General features: G+C 50.0%; 1 protein-coding gene across 3 annotated transcripts; it reads right to left on the bottom strand.

The window, feature by feature from the left end:
* Positions 1 to 255: 255 nt before the first annotated feature.
* On the bottom strand, positions 256 to 18,712 carry bahd1 (bromo adjacent homology domain containing 1). 3 transcript variants are annotated; one of them, XM_060052460.1, is made up of 8 exons: positions 18,179 to 18,712; positions 13,854 to 14,056; positions 7,768 to 9,569; positions 5,744 to 6,135; positions 4,943 to 5,102; positions 4,485 to 4,564; positions 4,209 to 4,300; positions 256 to 3,800 (listed from the first exon to the last, which is right to left on the bottom strand). In XM_060052460.1, exons 3-8 carry the CDS (start codon positions 9,461 to 9,463, stop codon positions 3,608 to 3,610), a joined length of 2,613 nt encoding a protein of 870 aa, XP_059908443.1. In that variant the 5' UTR covers positions 9,464 to 9,569; positions 13,854 to 14,056; positions 18,179 to 18,712; the 3' UTR covers positions 256 to 3,607. The 3 variants fall into 3 exon arrangements, with proteins under 3 accessions (XP_059908443.1, XP_059908444.1, XP_059908441.1); XM_060052461.1 differs by having other exon boundaries at positions 13,854 to 14,061; XM_060052458.1 differs by lacking the exon at positions 13,854 to 14,056.
* Positions 18,713 to 20,498: the final 1,786 nt, after the last annotated feature.

The raw sequence follows: 20,498 nt of genomic DNA on the forward strand, positions 1-20,498 counted from the left end.
CAATAATATATATATATTTTTTTTGTTATTGTAAATGTTTCTTCTTGCAAAACAAAAAACCAACGTACCACCTGCAGTACCCTCACGGACCACCAGTCGGACAAGCAGTTCCGGCGCCGCTGCATCCCTTTGCTGGCGTCTGCTGTTCGCGTCGGGACAAGGGGCGGACTGCCCCCTTGTGGTGCAAAAGAGTCACAAGACAATCTTCAAGACAAACTCAACCAAGAACACTTTTTTAAATTAAATAAAACTCACTTTCTTTCAAACTCATATATTATTTATTACAATTAAATATTTTCTTTTATATTACATAAATCCATTTAAAACCATACAAATTATCTGTGCTGTGATTAATAGTTCCCAGATGCTCTCAGAATTCCATGCTAAGAAGAGGAATATAAATCCACAACAAATAAACCACTTGATTAAGTAAAGACGTCGCACAAGTTGGACTTTTTTTTCGTTTTCTTTTTCGATTTCCCCTACTCCTTTTTGGTACAGACAACATTTCTTCGTTGTGATTCAAGATCAGAACAGCATTGACAAAAATAAAATTATTTGGAAGGTGCATTCATATAACAGTAATTGCTCATCTTCTGTTCACAACGTGGAATACAGGTTAACTGGAACAGGCACAAGGAAGGGGTGTGTAAGACTATGTCACACATCTTGATAAACCATAGTGGCTCTAGTGACTCCTAAGGCAGCTATAATGGACTTCTCGCTCTTGGGAACATGGAAGGGACGACTAAGCAGTCCAGACGACCATCCTACTCTCTACTCTCTATGCAGTGTTTGCTGACCGGGGTTCTGAGGAATCAGTTCGGAGAGGATAACCCGATTCAGATCATCAGGAGATGCGCGTTTAAACTTGAAGACCTTTGGCTTATTCAGAAGGCGGGTTTAGAGAGAAGGCGGGACTCAAATCCTTGAAACTGTTTAAAACAGAAGTGGATTTTCAAATCAAGTAGGAATAATAACATAATGGAATTATTTTTGATACTAGACTGGCCTCTAAACTGACAGAAGATAAAAACCCTGAACCATATTGGGTTCTGATCTGGCTGACCAAACTTAGTTCCATTAGATCATTAGGACTGGCCCCCGGCAGCTGTCCCACAGGATTATGGGTAATAGTGGCGTGGAGGGCGACCGCCTGTCCATTAGCAGGGTCTGGTGCCAGGCCCCCCGGGAGAAATGGATTCTAGGCTTTAACTTCCAGATCTATCTGGTGCACTTTGAAGGGGAACCGAGAGGCGGGCCTGACAAGCACACATCTATCCCTCATGTTATCTTCAGAGGAAACCATCTTCTGTTGGACTTTATTCTGAGTCTGTGGGGGGGCTCAGAGGAGATCAGGATGGGGCTCGGGTGTGACCAGGGTTGGGCTCAGAGGAGACCTGCGTTGGGGCTCAGGGGAGACCGGGTTGGGGCTCAGGGGAGACCGGGTTGGGGCTCAGGGGAGACCGGGTTGGGGCTCAGGGGGGACCTGCGTTGGGGCTCAGGGGGGACCTGCGTTGGGGCTCAGGGGGGACCTGCGTTGGGGCTCAGGGGGGACCTGCGTTGGGGCTCAGGGGGGACCTGCGTTGGGGCTCAGGGGGGACCTGCGTTGGGGCTCAGGGGGGACCTGCGTTAGGGCTCAGGGGAGACCAGGTTGGGGCTCAGGGGAGACCTTCGTTTGGGCTCAGGGGAGACCTTCGTTGGGACTCAGGGTAGACCTGCGTTGGGGCTCAGGGTAGACCTGCGTTTGGGCTCAGGGTAGACCTGCGTTTGGGCTCAGGGTAGACCTGCGTTGGGGCTCAGGGGAGACCTGCGTTTGGGCTCAGGGTAGACCTGCGTTTGGGCTCAGGGGAGACCTGCGTTTTTTCCCGCCGGAGTCCGGGCGACCGCTGGGGAACACTGGGTGAACGATGCTAAGCTTTAGCACAGGTAGGATGATCAACACATTGCTAAACTCTAGCTCAGGAATGTTTAGTAAGGCAGCACAAGCGAGGGTAAAGGCTAACAGCGTACATGTTTCTACCAGGGGAGCAAACTCAAGCATGTATAGTACTTTAAGGGGTAAGGGACACAACCTCAGTGTCTACTTAAGGGTCAAGGAAGCACACGAAATGCAGAACATAAATGAAAGGAGCATGTCAGGTAAACAAAGAAGAAACGTCTTTAAGTTCTCATCATTTTGACACACGTTGTTGTCATGAAGAAGTGTTAGGGGTTAAATGGAAAGGCCGTGTTTGATAAGACCCTGTTTAAAAGTGTAAAGTCTCTGGCAAGAAGCTGACACCTAACTGTGAAGATCATATAAAGCCAGATCAGCTGGAAAGGGGAAACACCTTCTCAAAACCAGGAATGAAGTCTTCCTTTTTACCGCTCTCCAATATATCATTTTTAAATGGACCTTTTTTAAAAAATAAATTATAACTTCTCAATAAAGAAATAAATACATATCTTTTTGGAAAACACAGGAATGAGTCATCACATCAGATCTACGTCAAGTACACCTCGTCTCAGTCAGGAAGCAACAACTAAACATGTGACTGATCCATCTGCCCAGATATAGAAACGCAAACACCATTCAATGATGATCCAGGATCAGATCCAGGATCAGATCCAGAATCAGATCCAGAATCAGATCCAGGTCCAAACTAGGATCAGATCCGCCCCTCTACAGCCCGCTAGGGGGAAGGCAAAAACTAAACAACCAGAAAATAGACTTTAGCATTAGCATCACAACGAAAAACCTCCCATACAGGAATTCCTTGAAGTAGGATGGCTCTTTGGCCCCATGATTACACTGGCTGAACCAAACAGATTAAACTGGATTCATCTTGACTCCAGCAGTAGAGCGCAGGCTCGATGGTCGGTCCGCTGCCTTTACGGCGTGTTTCCCAACACCGACCGGAAGTGAAGGACGCATCACATCTTTTCCTGGAGACAAGTCCGGTTCTTTCTAGCAATAAGAGGCGAGAGGTCCCGGGACACCCCCCTTCTCAGAGCCGTCAGCCGGGCCACGCCTGCAGTGCAATCCAAATCAAATGAGATTAAGACTTTCGTGTCTACATCTGAGAAGACTCTCGTCTTTTTCCTCGCGGGCTGCTAATCGTTTTACTCAAGAGCCCAGCGGTGGGCCTGAGCTCACGTTGCATTAGTTAATGTGCTTCATTGAGACCTTCGGAGCTGGTATTGCTGACGGAGAGGAGTTTTACCTGTTTCATCTTTCAGCACTATACCGCTGCTCTATCAGGGCTCACATTTCATCCTGACAGCTGCTGCAGCGTTTCTCCTTCACAGCAGCAGAGAACAGTACAGTCCTCTCACACACACTTTACTACAGTGCCAAGAAGCAATTACACCAAGTATTCACATTGTAGTTCTCGAAATGCCATGTCCGTTCGTAGATTCCCCTCAAATGTTCTTCATGTTACTTATTTTGTTCTTTTAGACATAGGACACTCCCTACTACGATAAATGATCTCTGAAGTGTCAGTGTGAGATTGGAGACTCAGGGGTGGGCGCTTTCCCGTCTCTCATGCCGGTGATAGAGTAGGGAGGTGGGGACTGGAAGAGAGGAAAGAACCAGGGACTGAACATGTCGGGACGAGGATTGCTACTGCAGGTTTTTGAGGAGGCGTCCGTAGCGGAAGTCGTAGACGTGTCGACAGACGAACACCAGGTCCGCGTCTACGTCGTCGGGCACACAGCGGTGGGCTGGCATGGCGTGGGCGAAGGTGGGCGGGACCACCAGGGAGGCGGCGTTGGTGCGGAGACCCTCTTTACGGCACTTCACCAAGGCACAAAATCTGACCACACACAAACATCTGGTCAACATCGGTTTGTACGTGTTCGTCTTTCTTAAACCAACGTCCTCCATACACCGTTATCATTTTGGTTTATAAGTCTGCGTTTTACTGTGAGTGTTGCTCACTCACTCGCTCACTCACTCACTCAATCTCTCACTCAGTTGCTGGCTGACTTGTTTGTGTGTTCACTCAATCGCTCAAACTCTCCCTCCCTCATCACTCCAACACTCGTAAGCTCACTTGCGCACTCACTCATTCTCAATCAACCGCTCGCTTGCACACTCCCTCCCTCACTTTCTCCCTCGTTTGCGTGTGCTCCCAATCGCTCACTTGCTCACTCACTAGTTTATTGGCTCACTCTCAATCAATCCATCACTTACTCACTCACTCACACACTCACTCACTCACCGGCAGTACTGGGCCAGTGTGAGGACGTAGCATCGGTCTTCGATGCAGGCCACGCTGTTCACGTCCTGGTGGCGCGAGGCAAAGATCTCGTTCTAGAGACGGATTACAGATTAACAGCACTAGTCAGTTACCACACATCTGCCTCCAGCCGCCTCACTAGGTCACATGCTGTCACTGCGTCGGCACTGCATCACTTGTTGTGCCCCGGGAAACAAACCAGGAAGCCTCTCATTCAGAGTCAAACAGGCTGTGGAGATGAATGATTCATTCGCTCACCTCACAATGCACGCTGGGGTTGTGGCCTCCTTGTGTGTGTTCCGGCCGGTAGTACCAAAACAAACTCATCATCATCTCTCCTGTGGCACAAAACAAACGAGTGTTAACCATAATGGAGGCGAGCTGATAAAGACCCGTCTCAGCGCTGTCTGCTACATAATGGAAACGCGCACCCCCCCCCCCCACACCTTTAGTCACAGGCAGCAAGGCGTCCTGCTGGAACCACACAGAGAACGACTGGTGTAAACGCACATGGTTCAGTCCTTCTGACGGGGGTAGTACTTCTGATGGGGTTTACTTCTACTACTGATGGGGTTCAGTACTTCTGATTGGTGTTAACTACTTCTGATGGGGTTTACTGCTGGGGGGTCACTACTGCACAGGGGTTCAGTCCTTCTAGACGGGGTTCATTCCTTCTGGATGGGGTTCAGTACCTCTGGTCGGGGCGGGCCTCCTACCTGACTCAGGGTCCTGCCAGAGGGCGGAGATCTTGGCCACAAAAGGCAGAGTCTTCTTCCTGGGTCCGGACCTCAGGAGCACCGTGTCCCTGACCCGGATCACCTCCCCGTCCCGGTGGACCCCCTCGAAACAGGTCCTCAGCACCGGGGCCTCCTCCTCCTGGGGACCCAAAGGGACAGGGTGGCTCCCTCATACACGCTACCGACGCGACAGACTTCTGCAGCAGCATCCTCTTAGGTTCACCTATCAAATTTCTCTATAAACTTCAATGTGTCCAGAACTCCAGCTCACCTCCACCCGATCATGTTACCCCTGTCCTTCACAACCTCCACTGGCTCCCAGTTCAATTTAGGATTCATTTCAAAATACTACTCACCCCCCCATAAAGTCATATATAACCTGGCCCCTCCCTACCTCTCCGACCTCCTCCTCCCACCAAACATTTACCCGTTGCCTCAGGTCTACAGACACGACCACACTCAGAACCCCAAGGGACCGAGCTTCAGACCTGGGGTGAAAGGGCATCCCTCTGGAACTCCCTCCCCCACCACATCCGACACATCCAACACACTCCCTTCATTTATACAGGCCCTCAAAACACACCTTTTCAATCAATCACCTCCTCCCGTTCTCTCCCCTTCCTCCTTCTGATCTTTATACAATAAACGTCATTATTAAATTATTTCATTTTGTGTTCGCTCTGTAAAGCGTTGTTGAGTATTTAGAAAAGCACTATATGGAATGTATCATCATTATGATTATTACAGGCGGACCCTCCACTCAATGAACCCCGTCCTTACCACGGTGAAGACCTCCTTCTGGTAGGACAGGCCGAGGGGCAGCCAGCCGTTGGTGGCTCTCCGGCGGCTGCTCTTGCCCTTCTTGTCGTCCTCCCTGCCGGCGGGCGCGCCCGGCTTCTTGTGTTTCTTGTCGCCGCCGAGCGCGGGCACGGCGGCGGCGCGGGCCCCGGGCCGGGGGCCGCTGGGGCCCTCGGCGCTCCGAGGACTCTCCTGGACCGCCCGCGACGGCGGCCGCGACCCCCGGGGGTCCGAGAGCGGGGTCTGAACGCGGGGCACCGATTGGCCGGCCGGAGGCGCGGTGGGAACGGGGCAGCCGGTGAGGGTCCGCGGGCTGGGGGCGACGGGCACGGAGGAGGGGCTGCGATGGTCCCCGACGGCCTGGGAGAAGCTCTCTGGGGAGGTGAAACAAAGGAAATTGGGTGTTAGTCAGAATAACAGGAAGAAGTTTCCATTCCTCCGCTGACCACAGCCGTTAGCTAGTCACCACATGTCCACTTCACAGCTGAATCACAGAAACTTGAGTCACACTCGATTGTATTTTGTTGCACGGAGGCTGCGGAAAAATAAACAGCAATTAGCGGTTATAGCGGCGTAGCAAGTGGGGCCACAAACACACAAGGAGACACACAGACACACGGAGACAGTCAGAGACACATGGAGACACACGGAGAGACACGGAGAGACACAGAGAGACAGAGAGACACACGGAGACACACGGAGACACAGAGAGACACACGGAGACACACAGACACACGGAGACAGTCAGAGACACATGGAGACACACGGAGAGACACGGAGACACAGAGACACAGAGAGACAGAGAGACACACGGAGACACACGGAGACACACAGAGACACACAGAGACACACAGAGACACACGGGGACACACAGAGACACACAGAGACACACGGAGACACACGGAGACAGAGAGACACACGGAGACACACGGAGACACACGGAGACACACAGATACACACACAGACACACAGAGACACACAGAGACACACAGAGACACACAGAGACACACAGACACACACACAGACACACGGAGACAGTCAGAGACACACGGAGACAGTCAGAGACACACGGAGACACACGGAGACACACGGAGACACACAGAGACACACGGAGACACACGGAGACACACGGAGACACACGGATGCTGAGGGCAGCTAGAATCCAGGGCTTGGCTAGCTAGGCAGGCCTTGTGCGACTCATACTACAGCTATCCTGTCTATACATGGCGGCTGCTGCCACAAAGAGGGAACAGAGGTGGTGTTCCCGGGGGGGCGGGGGGGTGTTCACAGGGGGGTGTGTTCAGAGGGGAGTACCTGATGGGGAGGGTTGGAACACTAAAATACTTGATGATGAAGTAGAACTCTTTCTAGCTCTCTGTGTATGCATTTATCATTTCAAAAGGCTTTGATTTGAATAGCGATCCTTTTCAATGTACCGAGACGTTCATCGTCCTGAACCAAAATAAAGTCCTGTCTGCCCCTCCGGCCCTGAACAATGAGAGGACCTGTCTGCCCCTCCGCCTGCGGCCCACAGGCCCCTTTTTCCTACAACAACAGACCCAAACCTCTTTCATGACAACGGCCATCGCTATTTTTAATGCAAACAAAGTCCTCCACCCGTCCCCTCTCCGCCCGGCCCCTTCCCAGCCCTCCCCTCTCCCCCTCTTCACCTGTCGCCTCTCAACCCGTCCTCTCTCCACCCCTCCTCTCTCCCCTCTCCACCCGTCCTCTCTCCACCCGTCCTCTCTCCACCCGTCCCCTCTCCGCCTGTCCCGTCCCTTCTCCACCCATCCCCTCTCCGCCCATTGCATCTCCACCCATCGACTCCTCACCCGCTATCTGGCCGGGCGGACTACGTCACCTAATGTCATGATTGCTGGTGTTTCTGCTGTAGTGTACTTTTTGTTTTTATGATAAATAACAAAGTCAAGTCAATCATACATCTGTTTGGGTATCGGAAACACAACATCACCTGCACTAATACATATTCCATTGTATAAGCTCACCGGTCTTGACGCCATGGTTACACTTGGTGCGCTGGTCGTTGGTGCAGAGCGAGCAGCCCGTCCGTCCCGCGCCGGGGGGGTAGGCTGAGTAGCCGCTGACCCTGCAGGCCTCTCCGTAGCAGGCCCCCACCGAGGTGCAGCAGTACAGCGGGCGGGAGATCCCCGGGCCCGGCGGGTCGGCGGCAGGCATCAGCTTGGGTCGCTTGCCCCCCCTGGGGCACAGCGAGACGGGGGCGACGGGCGAGGGCGGGCCGTCCGAGTGGCTGAAGTGGACGTAGTACCCGGGGCAGCAGGTGTACTCGTGGGGGAAGCGGGCGTCGGACATGGCGGCCGGGTGGGCGAGGGAGTGGGGCGCCTGCAGGTGGTGGTGGTGGTGGTGGTGGTGGTGGTGGTGGTGGTGGTGGAACACCTTGGACAGCGAGCCCTCCTCGGACTCCTTGAAGCTCTTGTCCTTGAGGAACAGGGCGAGCCTGTGGCAGTACTCCATGCACATCTCCTGGGAGCAGCAGTAGCAGGGGGCCAGGCCGCTCTCCACCTGCTCCTCCTTGATGGACTTCAGGGAGAACCCCACCACCGGGCCGCACCGCGACCCGCATTTGTAGCAGCCCTGCCCGCCCGGAGACCCCCGCCACTGGCCCTCGTGGTCCGGCGTCTCGCTCTTGCAGACGCCCCCGCAGGTCGGGACGGGGGAGTCCTGCCGGGGGCCGGCCTGATCCCTGGCCTCCTGTGGTCCGGGTTTGAGTTGGAGCTCGGTGCGTTTTGGATGTGGTGATCTTTGGGTCTGCGCTGGTTCTCCCCCCTGGGGCTCCCCGACCTTCTCCTTCTGTGGGGACGCCGACGTCTTGGTGTCCCTGGCCCCCGCCGCCGCCTCCGCCGTCGTCGTCGTCGTCGTCGTCGTCGTCGTCGTCGTCTTCTTCTGCCGCCGGTTTCCGTACGGAGCGCTGGTGAGCTTGAGCAGCGTGGCGGCGGTGAGCCCGGCCTGGCGGCGGGGAGCCGGGGTGAACACGGCCGACCAGTCGATGTTCTCCGGCTCCTTCCTGGCCTTCTTCTTCCGCGGCCTCCCGCCGGCGTTGGCCTCAGGGACCAGGCTGGGCTCCTCGACCGCCTCTCCTTTAGGTTCCTCTGGCGCCGGGGCCTCGGCGGGGCAGGCGTCGGCGGCGAGGCGTCGGCTGGCATGCTGCGCCCTCTTGGGCTGCCCGGCGGCTCGGTGGAGCAGCAGGCTGTTGACGGCCTCGGCGTTGAGGGAGGCCATCCTCCTCCGCCGGGGCTCCCACGCGGCCGGGCTCGGCGGGGGCGGAACTTCCGACGGACCGGGTTCTGGTTCTGCTGCTCGTTGATCGGCGACAGAGGAGGTCCTCTTCAGCGGCCGGTGGGACTTGGTCCTCCTCGGAGCCGGGCCGGGTGGCTCCTTCCGTTTATCCTTCGCAGCCTTCAGCTTGGCTCCCTTCGAGGCGGGTTTCACCTTACCCAGGAGCCTCCTCTCCTCCAGACGCGAGAGCACGACGTGGCAGTCCAGCGCGTCGCCATCGCCCGACGCCGGCGTCTTCCGTCTCCCGCTCCGGCTCCCCTTGGTCTCCTTCCTCTTCCTCGCCCTGTGCTTGTTCCTCTCTTTCTGTTTCCTTCCTCGTATGCTGCCCTTGGGTTCCTTTGTAGCCTTTCCTCGCTGCAGAGGCCGCTTGGGCTGAGCTCTGACCATGGTCCGAGCGAGGCTGCCTTGTCCCCGAGGCCTGCTGTGGTGGATCAGCTCACAGAAGCCCCTCCATGGGCATGTTCATGGATCATCACCTGGGCCCACAACACCCCTGGGGAAAGACAGATTGCACAATCATCAGCGGAGTTTGCTGCACAGCGAGCTACACAGGGAGGCTGCTTAGACCACCACAAACACCGCCACTACTGGCCTGCCACTATGCCATTTGTCTCCCTAACTGTAGAGCGATTTACATTTTGCCTGAGCCCAGTTGTGAACCACCGAGCCCAAGCATGAATCCACTGTTACAACACTTTTAGATTTGTTTGTGTGTTGAAATGACAACCATATGATTGTTAAATTTTATATCAATGGATGCAATTAAACCACAGCTTCAGTTGGCGTTTGGTTGGATGAATGACTCACTCTAATATTACACACATTGTACACGGTCACTCAATAAGACAACAGAGGGAATATTTGAAGAATAGACAAGACGTTTTTGGCATCCTCTATTATAAGATCTGTACAACTGATGATTCAGGAGATTAGGCCTACTTGTTTTGAGATGTTTGAGATAGGATTCCTCAAATGAAAAACAAGAGCAATGTACTAAATGTGGCCAACCGACAGTTGAACATTTACACAACCAGAATGCTATGAAAGCCATCTAAATTAATGTAATCTCAAATTGTTTTAATAGCACTTATTTTAGCAAGTTCCATGGCATACCCTTGTCAGACAATGGCCTCTTCAGTTACCATGTCAACAAGCTGGTACATTAAGGCATATGTACGCGTTTCATTGTACAAATAACACAAAATGAGGAAACACAATGAAGAATTTGAGCACATCGATTCTAATGTGTTATCAGTTTTAACAATACCAAACCCTTTCTCGCCATTGCAAGGACCCAACAGCTACTGATATTAAACCCAAGATTGACCCGACTCCAATGACGCTCTTCCATGTGAAATTAAACCATAAATCTGCTCTCTGAAAAGCTATTATGCACGTTGACCTCTTCCGTCTATTAAAAGTGACATTTCATCTAGAAAACTATTGAGCCTCTCCATTAAAGCCATTAAATCTGAATTGATTGTTTAACAACTTTAAACTGCATGTATAACTGCCAAATGTATAATTCATAGAGAGATATACACTATCCTGGTCCCGGTGGAGACCATACAACTCAACGGAGGAAGGGTTAAGGTCTCGGCAGAGTGCGACTACAGATCGCTCTGTGTTCTGATTCTGCATAGAGCAGCAGACCCCTGACACGCTCAGGGGTCTGCAAAGGATAGCAACAGCAATCCTACCCAGTGCCGCATATGGCTCAGGAGGTAGGGCAGGTTGGATGATAACCGGAAGGTTGCAAGTTCAATCCCCAGCTCCTCCGAGAGGAGTGTCAAGGTGTCCCTGAGCATGGCACCTAACCCTAAATGCTCCCGACAAGCTGGCTGTCGCCTTGCATGGTTAACACCGCCGTGGGTGTGCATGAATGGGTGAATGTTAGGCAATGTTGTAAAGCGCTCTGAGTGGCCACATTGGTTAGAAAAGTGCTGGATAAATGCAGTCCACTTACCATTTACCATTACCCCTCAGCTACACCAACACGGTAGCGAGTATAATGATCTGCTGCACTCCAAACCCTACAGTCTATGACGGAGGCAGCTCAAGCCAAATAATCTTTTGATTGATGCATCCCCTACACCTGTGAGACCAGCCCGGGTCTGCGATGGAGCGTTTCCCTGAAGACATGACATCATGGAATGCCCCGGCCCTCCCCCTCCCCCACCCCCACCGTGTCTGTAGGAGGCGACCGGGTCAACACTAGTGCTGGCAGCACAATACAGAGATGTAGACACCCGCAGAAGACAGTTGGGTAGACTGAAGACCGACTAGTCTGCTGCACACTAGATGCGCACAATGCAGAGTCACACAGGCCGCCTCTATATATTATGTAAAGTTTGCTTGTGCAACCATTTACTACAACATATAGCGTTCCCTATTTATTCCTGAAGCCTGCTTTAGCAAATCCAAACACATAACGGACACACCATAACAGACACACTCGCATGTGTGTTCAACCCAAAAGCCATTCTGAAAAGAATTCTCACAGTCAAAAGTGAACTCTCACTATTTTCAGACTTTCCATGTAGTTTGGTTTCCGCTTGGCCTACGGTTCCACGTTAGGACAAGACATCCTCTCCCTGCTCCACAAATCAGCGGCTGTTTGACACTCCGTCGCCACTGTTCATGTATTGATGTGCGGCCCGTAGCAACTCCTCCTCTCCGTAGCAACGGCGCAGACGTATACCACGCGACTTCGCAGAAGACCCGTCGCAGCCTCCACGCTTCCCATAAAACTCCGCTCCGAGACAATAACAGACGGGGAATGCGGGAGGCCCGGTGAGTCTCCAAATACCGAGGTTAGGAAGCGGACCCGCAGGCTTGCTATTCACAGAATATCTCACACCAAAGAGGGAGAACATCTAAATGGTAAATAAGACTGCATTTATGTAGCGCCTCGCTAACCAGTGGCCCCTCAAAGCGCTTTACAATATGGCCTAACATTCAGCCATTCATGCCCACATTCACACACCGACGGCGGTGTGAACAATGCAAGGCAACAGCCAGCTGGTCGGGAGCAGTCAGGGCGAGGCGCTCAGGGACATCGCCACACTCAGCTAGGAGGAGCCGGGGATGGTACTAGCAACCTGCCGGTAACAAGTCAACCCCGATCTAGCTCGTGAGCCACTGGCGTACCTACATCCCTACCTGCCACATCAACAAATAGTCAGGCTGAAGGGATGTGATCCAACATACTCTTGAGTTACTATTTCACCACAGACAACTAGGACCGATCGTTCTCCATCTTAAATATGCGGAATAGCAACTTCTGAAAGTTCGACAAAAGCCTTGAAGAACCGCTCAATGGATCTGGAGAAAGCGATGATCATGATGTTCTCTTCAGAGATTCACCGTGACACAATGCTCCCGGAGTGCAGAGCACAACTGAGAAGAACATTTACAGAATCCATCTCATCGCCCGTTCTCCCTCATCCCCCCCCTGAGCGACTCTGTGAACTGCGAAATGATGCAGAAAATAACGGTTGTAATTTGACAGATAAGAGAAGAGGAGAACCGAGTGATGACTTGGTTACTTTTGATGGCCAATCAGGTGGCTTCACTGACAGAGACACGCTTGAAGAAAGAAGGATTGCTCATTAGCCAACATTGTCTTCAGCTGAGGGAAAGATTCCCGCCTGCAAGTTATGATGTTAAGACAAACTTTACCACCGACGGTGCCAGAACCTCAATCACAGCAGGGGGTGTGGTTCAATAATGAGATGAAAGGGTTGATGACTGACTCCATTAACGTTTCAAACAGATTGACCATCAACTGCTCTACAGATTGAGCAATGACACCTTCTCAGTCACGCACGCACACACCTCCAAGGTGTTTAAGCCAAAATAAGCTCCGAGAGGAAATTCTTCAGTTTGGTGTGGGTCTTGATTTGTTTTTGTAAATCCGTCTAAGAGTTGTTATATTATAAATATTTAGGCTAGGGTGAATGCTGGTATATTCTCCATAATTGTGATTCAGGCACCTGTTCTGAGGTATCACAGGATGGTCTATGGTGATTGACTCACGAGTGGGTTTCAAGTAGGGTTAAAAGCACGTTTGCGAGAGTGAGTGTTGTTAATCAGTTAAAAATACAAATTCCAACACACGCTACGAAAAGTTAAAATCATTAAGATGAAGGCAGATTAACCCCTACCACGCCAAAACGCACATCCTTTTGCAAACACGTAAAAACAACTTGTGTTGAAGGTCGTACAGTGTGCGAAACAGGCTATTCCTAACGCGCTGGGGCTCAAACACAGGGCGTATCACCAAGTCCGCTCCCCCGGGCAGACCATCGGTCCTCGGCCGGCAGCGCCGACACCACCGTCCACCATGATCCCGTTTCGGGAACCATCCGCACTAACGTAGCGAAACAACTCGGATTCGCTCTCATTGAGATCAACAAAAGTGCGACGCGTGTCCTATTGCACATCACATCGCGTTAAGATGCGTTCTGCACATCAGAACTGCGGTGAATCCCCGCTGTCCCCGTCCGCTCCCCCGGTCCGCTCCCCCGGTCCGGGCGGTGACAGCATGCGGGGGGAACATGTTCAGTATCAGAAGTGAAGCTCACCGGGACGACGATCCAGCGACGAGTTCGCGTCTGGTGCTCGATCACATGAGGGGTTATGGGGCTGGTGGTAAATACGAAGATTATTACGGGCTTCTAGCCCGGTTGTTACGATGTAGGCAGGGAAGGCGATCCGCGACGGTACAGCCGACTGAAACTGAAATTAAAAGACGATGCATGTGGGGAGATCATACCTCGAGTCCCGATCGCGATGGGTCTACGGACCAGGAAAAGATCCGAAGGTTTTTTCCCTGCTTGAAAATGTTTCTATAGCCGATCTGCGAGACGATCCGTGGGAGCGAATATCCTCCAGCAGCCAGAGTCACGGCAACACGGTAAACGGTGACCTACTTCCGAAGTGGCATGCTGGAGATAATATCATGCGAGGCTGCTGCCGCTGCGCTGGGACATCACACACACACACACACACACACACACACACACACACACACACACACACACACACACACACACACACACACACACACACACACACACACACACACACACACACACACACACACACACACACACACACACACACACACACACACACACACACACACACACACACACGGATTGATAAAGGTCAAGAGTTGGGACCAATAAACAGTGTGTAGCTTTTCCAAAACCTATTCATTGATTTCTAATACAGGATAAATTATCCAATAGAATAGGCTAATGGTTTTACAGTAAAAAATAGTCTGCTAATATACAGTTAGTCTAGAAGTGACCACTCATAGAAGTGTACCATTAACCAACAGCACCGATGAAAGCAGATGTAAGACCTAAAGCAGATGTCGGGCCCGAGGCACTGTTCCATTTTTGGCTTAACCATATTCAAATAATTTAGAACAAGAGCGCCAAATTGCTCTTACCATAATTTAAAATGACGTTTGAATAAATAAGAAAAGAGATTTGAAAGGCTAAAAATCAAACAACTCAACAAAATCGATGGTGGGGGATTTCCATGTCAACACAACTAATCTTACGCGTCATCAAGTTGGTGTCTCGTTAAATATCTCTCTTAATTGGAATAACCGCTAATTCCCGTGATCAATATCCGTCTTTACGGTAATTAACAGATGTTAACGAGCCGAGTGGCACTTAATGAGGCAAGGGCCCGGAGAAGCTGAGCGAGCAGAACGCAAACTAAATACACGCACACACACACACACACACACACACACACACACACACACACACACACACACACACACACACACACACACACACACACACACACACATCCACAACTGCAACGCAAACTGAATACACACACATCCACGACTGCAACGCAAACGGAATACACACATCCACAACTACAACGCAAACTGAATACACACACATCCACGACTCGAACGCAAACTGAATACACAAACATCCACGACTACAACGCAAACAAGAGGCTCCTTATAGGATAACAATAATAACAGGCTCCATAGGACAGCGTTGCTAACAGGCTCCTTATAGGACAACGTTAATAACAGCTCCTAAAGGACAGCATTAATAACAGGCTCCTTATAGGACAACGTTAAAAACAGCCTCCTTATGGGGAAGCATTAATAACAGTCTCCAACAGGCTCCTAATAGGACAGCATTCATAACAGCTCATTAGGACAGCATTAATAACAGGCTCCAAAAGCCTCCTTAGGACAGCATTAATAACAGCTCATTAGGACAGCATTAATAATAGGCTCCAACAGGCTCTTTATAGGACAACGTTAATAACAGGCTCCTTATAGGGCAGCATTAATAACAGGCTCCTTATAGGACAACGTTAATAACAGCCTCCTTATAGGACAGCATCAAACTATAGAACAATACTCAAACATCAGCCTCCCCAACCATCTCCTTCAGGAGATAATCCAACATCAAATCTCCTGTCAGCAACATAACTTCAGAATAAGATATGAAATGTATGTGTAACGTGCTTCTTTAAATATACTCTAAATGATATACAGTGTCGATGACAAATAACGACTTGCTCCCTTGTGTGACCATCACGTCTGCACGGCGTGTTTCAACCAAAGACTAGTGATCAGCAACACGTCTGTCCGGCCCACTCTGAGCAGGAGGACAGGAGGACAGATGAGCCTTCATGGATCGTCGTCGCTCAAACAGACACGGTGTTACAGCGTGTGATGGGACGTGAACACCTGGTGCCAAACAGCCCCCGACAGGAGAGGGAACATGGATAAGCAATCTGAAACGTCCAGACGGAGACAGAAACGCAACCACAGACACCCCCCCCCCCCCCACCCCTTCATCGCTTGACAAGTTGCGCTGGAAAGTTCCAGAATGAAGCGCGACGATTGTGTGAAACAGACAGGGAAGTGGGGAAGGGATTGAGGAATTGGTGAATAGAGACGGCACAGAGTTGGGAGAGAGAGGGCGAGAGACTGAGAGCTGCAGTTGCATTGAGAGAGCGAGAGGGAGAGAGAGAGCCATGTCATTATCATCATGAACAATGGCTGTCTGATGGAGCAGCTCTGCCGTTATGTTTCCAGCACAGCTGAGGGAGGAGGAGGAGGAGGAGGAGGAGGAGGAGGAGGAGGAGCGAAGGAGGAGGTGTCAGCCAGCCTGTCTCACTTAACGGCCTCACCGCGGGCCTCACTCATGCTTCAGCATCTGCCCGAGTGAAGGACACTTGGTGCCATGTGTTCCTCTGTGGAGAAGCCCGGCGCTCGCTACACACTGAGAGCTTCTGTTCCTCCTCAGCCTGAGCGGCCATTGAGTCTCCCAACCGGCCAGCCCTTGTAAACAAGCCCAGTGGGTGATAATAGAGGCGAGCCACCAGCTCCTCCAACCCTCCACCGCCATCCACCCGCAGCTGTGGCCTGACAGCTGACACCCGAGTCTTTAGGTCTCTGTTCCTTCACAGTCACCCTCACTGTGAAACCAGCCCCCACCCCCCCCCCCCCCCACCTCAAACCAATCCCAGCCCATCTTCCACCAGCTGACCTGTAACGTCCATAGAACGTGTGTCTGCCATCAGAACGAGGAGAAAGACAGAGAATGAGTGTGAGAGAGAAGGGGAGTACGAGAGAGAGATAGGAGGAGGATTAGAGGGGAGAACAGAGGACACAGTCTAGGGAGGGAGAGTGTTAATAGATTTTGAGGGAGAAGGGGGTGATACACCTGAACCCTGATAGTGGGGCGGCCCGGGTACACCGCTATCAGAACACACACACAGACACACACATGATGAGCATACACACACACACACACACACACACACACACACACACACACACACACACACACACACACACACACACACACACACACACACACACACACACACACACACGCATGCACACACACGAAAACACACGCAAAGACACGCACGCACACGCGATGAGCACTCACCCAACACAATGAGCACTCACCCAACACAATGAGCACTAACAGTCAGGCAATTGGTTGCCACAAGCTTTCAATCCTAGCACTAACAGAAGCTTGGAAAGCCATGCGAACGAGACAACGACACCCTGACTACACGGCTCAGTGGCTCATGACGCTACCATGATTATTTCCTTAACGACGAGCGGCAAGTTAGGATAAGAAGAGTATCAAAGTTAAAGAAACAAGGGAATGCTATTCTAAAAGACGGTCTGAACTTCATTCAAGTTATTTTTGTAGTGCCTGCAACATGTCAGAAATACAGCAACGTGTTCGTTAAAAGAGTCAGAGACCAGAGACCTGAGCTTTTCGACGGAAGTCCGTCTCCCTTACTAAAGTCCAGCAGCATCTCAACTATGGCGACATAAAACATGGCATCTGAAGCCCTCTGAGATGTACCTGTGATTAAGGGATATACAAACACAATTGACTTGAAGGGAAGGGGCAATAAAGCTGGCATCAACGTGTTCCTCATGCTCAGCATCACCCGTTTTATGGAGCGATATGATGTATGGGTGGTAGAATCTACATATTTCTATCACATATTGGGATACAGGGAAGGTAAAAGAGCAATCAATAAGCATAATGAAGACCAATAATTAATGGGAATGGTATCTCATAGCAATAGCAGAAGTCAATTCTAAAATTTCGTTTTAGTAATTCTCATTAATTCTGCATTGGCTATCAAAAAGTCCTATCTGTTTCTCAGTCGGAAAGTATTTATAGTACATCCATTTAGTGCACGGTAGTTCTGTGTGCTTGGGGCGCCGTGTCATCGACATAATGGGATTATCTGAAAGATGCATGTCTCGCTTTATGGAATAAGGCAGTTTTATCCATGATGCTTCTATGCTTTTAAACATTGCAACCCACATCCTATAGCCTACATAGCAATCCTAAACAGCTTTTGGAACTCGTTAATCCCGAACTATGGACAAATAGTTAACATTCCGTAATTTTTATCACTGGATACTTGTGTACAAGTTTCGCACCACATGCTTGCATTCGTTCTCTGTGATGCAACCTCAGTTTAGTCAACAAACTCAACGCCTTTCGGCCTCGAAACACTCAAGACATGACGGGGTCTCTGACCGCGATGCATGGCCGTACTTACCATGAGGACCAGGCGCTTTACCAGTAGAAGCAAGTTGATCCTTCAGCGTGCCAACACCCCCAGCACGCCGGGCTCTGACCCCGCTTTACCTCGGTTCTCACGGTGTCCTCGGTCGCTTGAATTAAGTCTCCAGCCACTTTCAGTGTTTTTCTCTTTCCTGAAGAAACGCTAGATAGTTATGTTCCGAGTAAAACGTCCACTAAAGAAGCCCCTCCGGCTGCTACTCCTCCAGGAGGGGTGGTGGTCAGGTGTTTGGACCCCGGGAGGGAGAGCGACCAGCGGACGACTCAGTCGAGTTGCGATCATCTTCCTCCGCTCCACTGGAGCTCCTCTCCGAACGGCGCGGATCTGTCCGCGGCCGAGCGGGGAACAGTCCGTCGGTGCCGCTGCGGAAACTGGAATAGCAGTTGGAATTCGCCGCGGGATAAATATTTTACTCGCATTTAACAAACTGCGACTACTTTAGCATTTTTTACATAACATCATCATCCGCTTTTCATGTTGACGCATCATGTTGAGAAAACATGGAGTTTCTTAAAGGGCCACGGACGTCTGTCCACATGTCACCCGGAGAGGCCCCGATGTAGAGGCTTCATCTGTGAATGAACACTATGGAATCACATCTATTATTAATATTCTCCCTACTAGTATCAATACTGTTACTGAACACCATTGAATCACACCTATTACTGATACTATCACTACCAGTATCAACACCTGTTAATATCACTAGTATCAATACTGTTACTGAACACCATGGAATCACAACTATTGCTAATATCATCACTACCAGTATCCACACCTGTTATTAATACTATCACTACTACTACTATCAATACTACTACTACTACTACTACTACAACAATTAATACTAATTATTTATAACATAATAATTCATATATTATTGTATATTATTGTAATGTATTGAAAATGTATAGTTACATCGAAGTTTATTTAAATAAGTCCTTATTTAATGACTAGCTTTTGAGCCTAATTGGCCAACGCACAGAATTGAAGCTAAATCCTACCATGTGCACATGGAACCGCAGGTCTTAACAGGTCATAAAACCCCCTTTAGCTCCGACATGAGCTACATATGTCACTTTATCGTTGTTATAACGAACTTTGGAGTTATTACTCCCATACTTGCTGAATGGTTTGTAAACCTAGCAATTGTGTCTTTACCTATTGGGAAAGGCTACATTACTTTTAAGGCAATTTATGCCAGGCCTGCCAGCTGTGGACATAAAGAAACGTGTGTGTGTGTGTGTGTGTGTGTGTGTGTGTGTGTGTGTGTGTGTGTGTGTGTGTGTGTGCGTGCGTGTGTGTGTGGTTTCCTTTTAGTACAATTATATTATATCTTGTTTAGCTTGCATCAATCCCAAAAACTATACCAAAACGGGCTTATAAAAATAACATGTTTAATCACTGATGGTTGAAAGAAAAAAATGTGGCATATTCATAAACCCTAAATAAGTCTCGATTAGCATAAATGAAAGATGAATAATGTTAACATGGTTAGACAAGTCACAATTCATTAAGGGCTTGGTGGGGCTATTATAAGAGTGAAAAGTCGATATGTCCAAACCAATGGCAGTGAATCATCTGGATGTAGCAGAACAGTTTCCAACACTAGCAACAGAGAAAACAATGTTGACATTTACTTGTCCAAACCAATGAGTGATTATCAAATTACTAAGAGAAAATAAACATTCCAATATTTTTCCAAAGCCATTTCAACAAAATACGAGTAGGAGAACTGCATTAATGAAGTATATGAAGCAACATTAAATACTATTAAAGTCTATCAAAAACATTGATTTTACATGAATCAGAGAGATTATGGTTACAAAAAGGGCTTTCAGATCATGATGATCAACGATCTTGAACCGATTAACAATTCAAAGACTGGCAGACAACTGTGTGTCAATGAATTGGATTTGATCCTACATAGCAAACAACTGCCTAAAACTAGTTCTGCCAGGAATCACTCATGTTTTAGATTGAACCATTAATTACATTAAGTGGTCGCACACTTTAGTTTGGCTGTATTGTGTCTTTCCTGGTGCTGCCTGCTGTAGGATTTAAAGCCTGACACACAGATGTCAGATACGGAATAACAACAGCATACCAACGTTTGGCAACAGGGAGCACTTAACAAACCCCCATGGGGTAGAGTGACATCTCATCCCATTATGTAGGTTGTATGCGATACAGAGCATAGCCAGAGCATGTGGAGGCTGGAGTTGTAGGGGGAATTCAGCTCAGCACACTTAAGTGTGTGTTTGAGATGGAAGGTCTTAAAGGTCTCACATTATAC

The sequence above is a fragment of the Gadus macrocephalus genome, chromosome 5 (genome assembly GCF_031168955.1).
Source record: "Gadus macrocephalus chromosome 5, ASM3116895v1".
NCBI classification, from domain to species: Eukaryota; Metazoa; Chordata; class Actinopteri; order Gadiformes; family Gadidae; genus Gadus; species Gadus macrocephalus.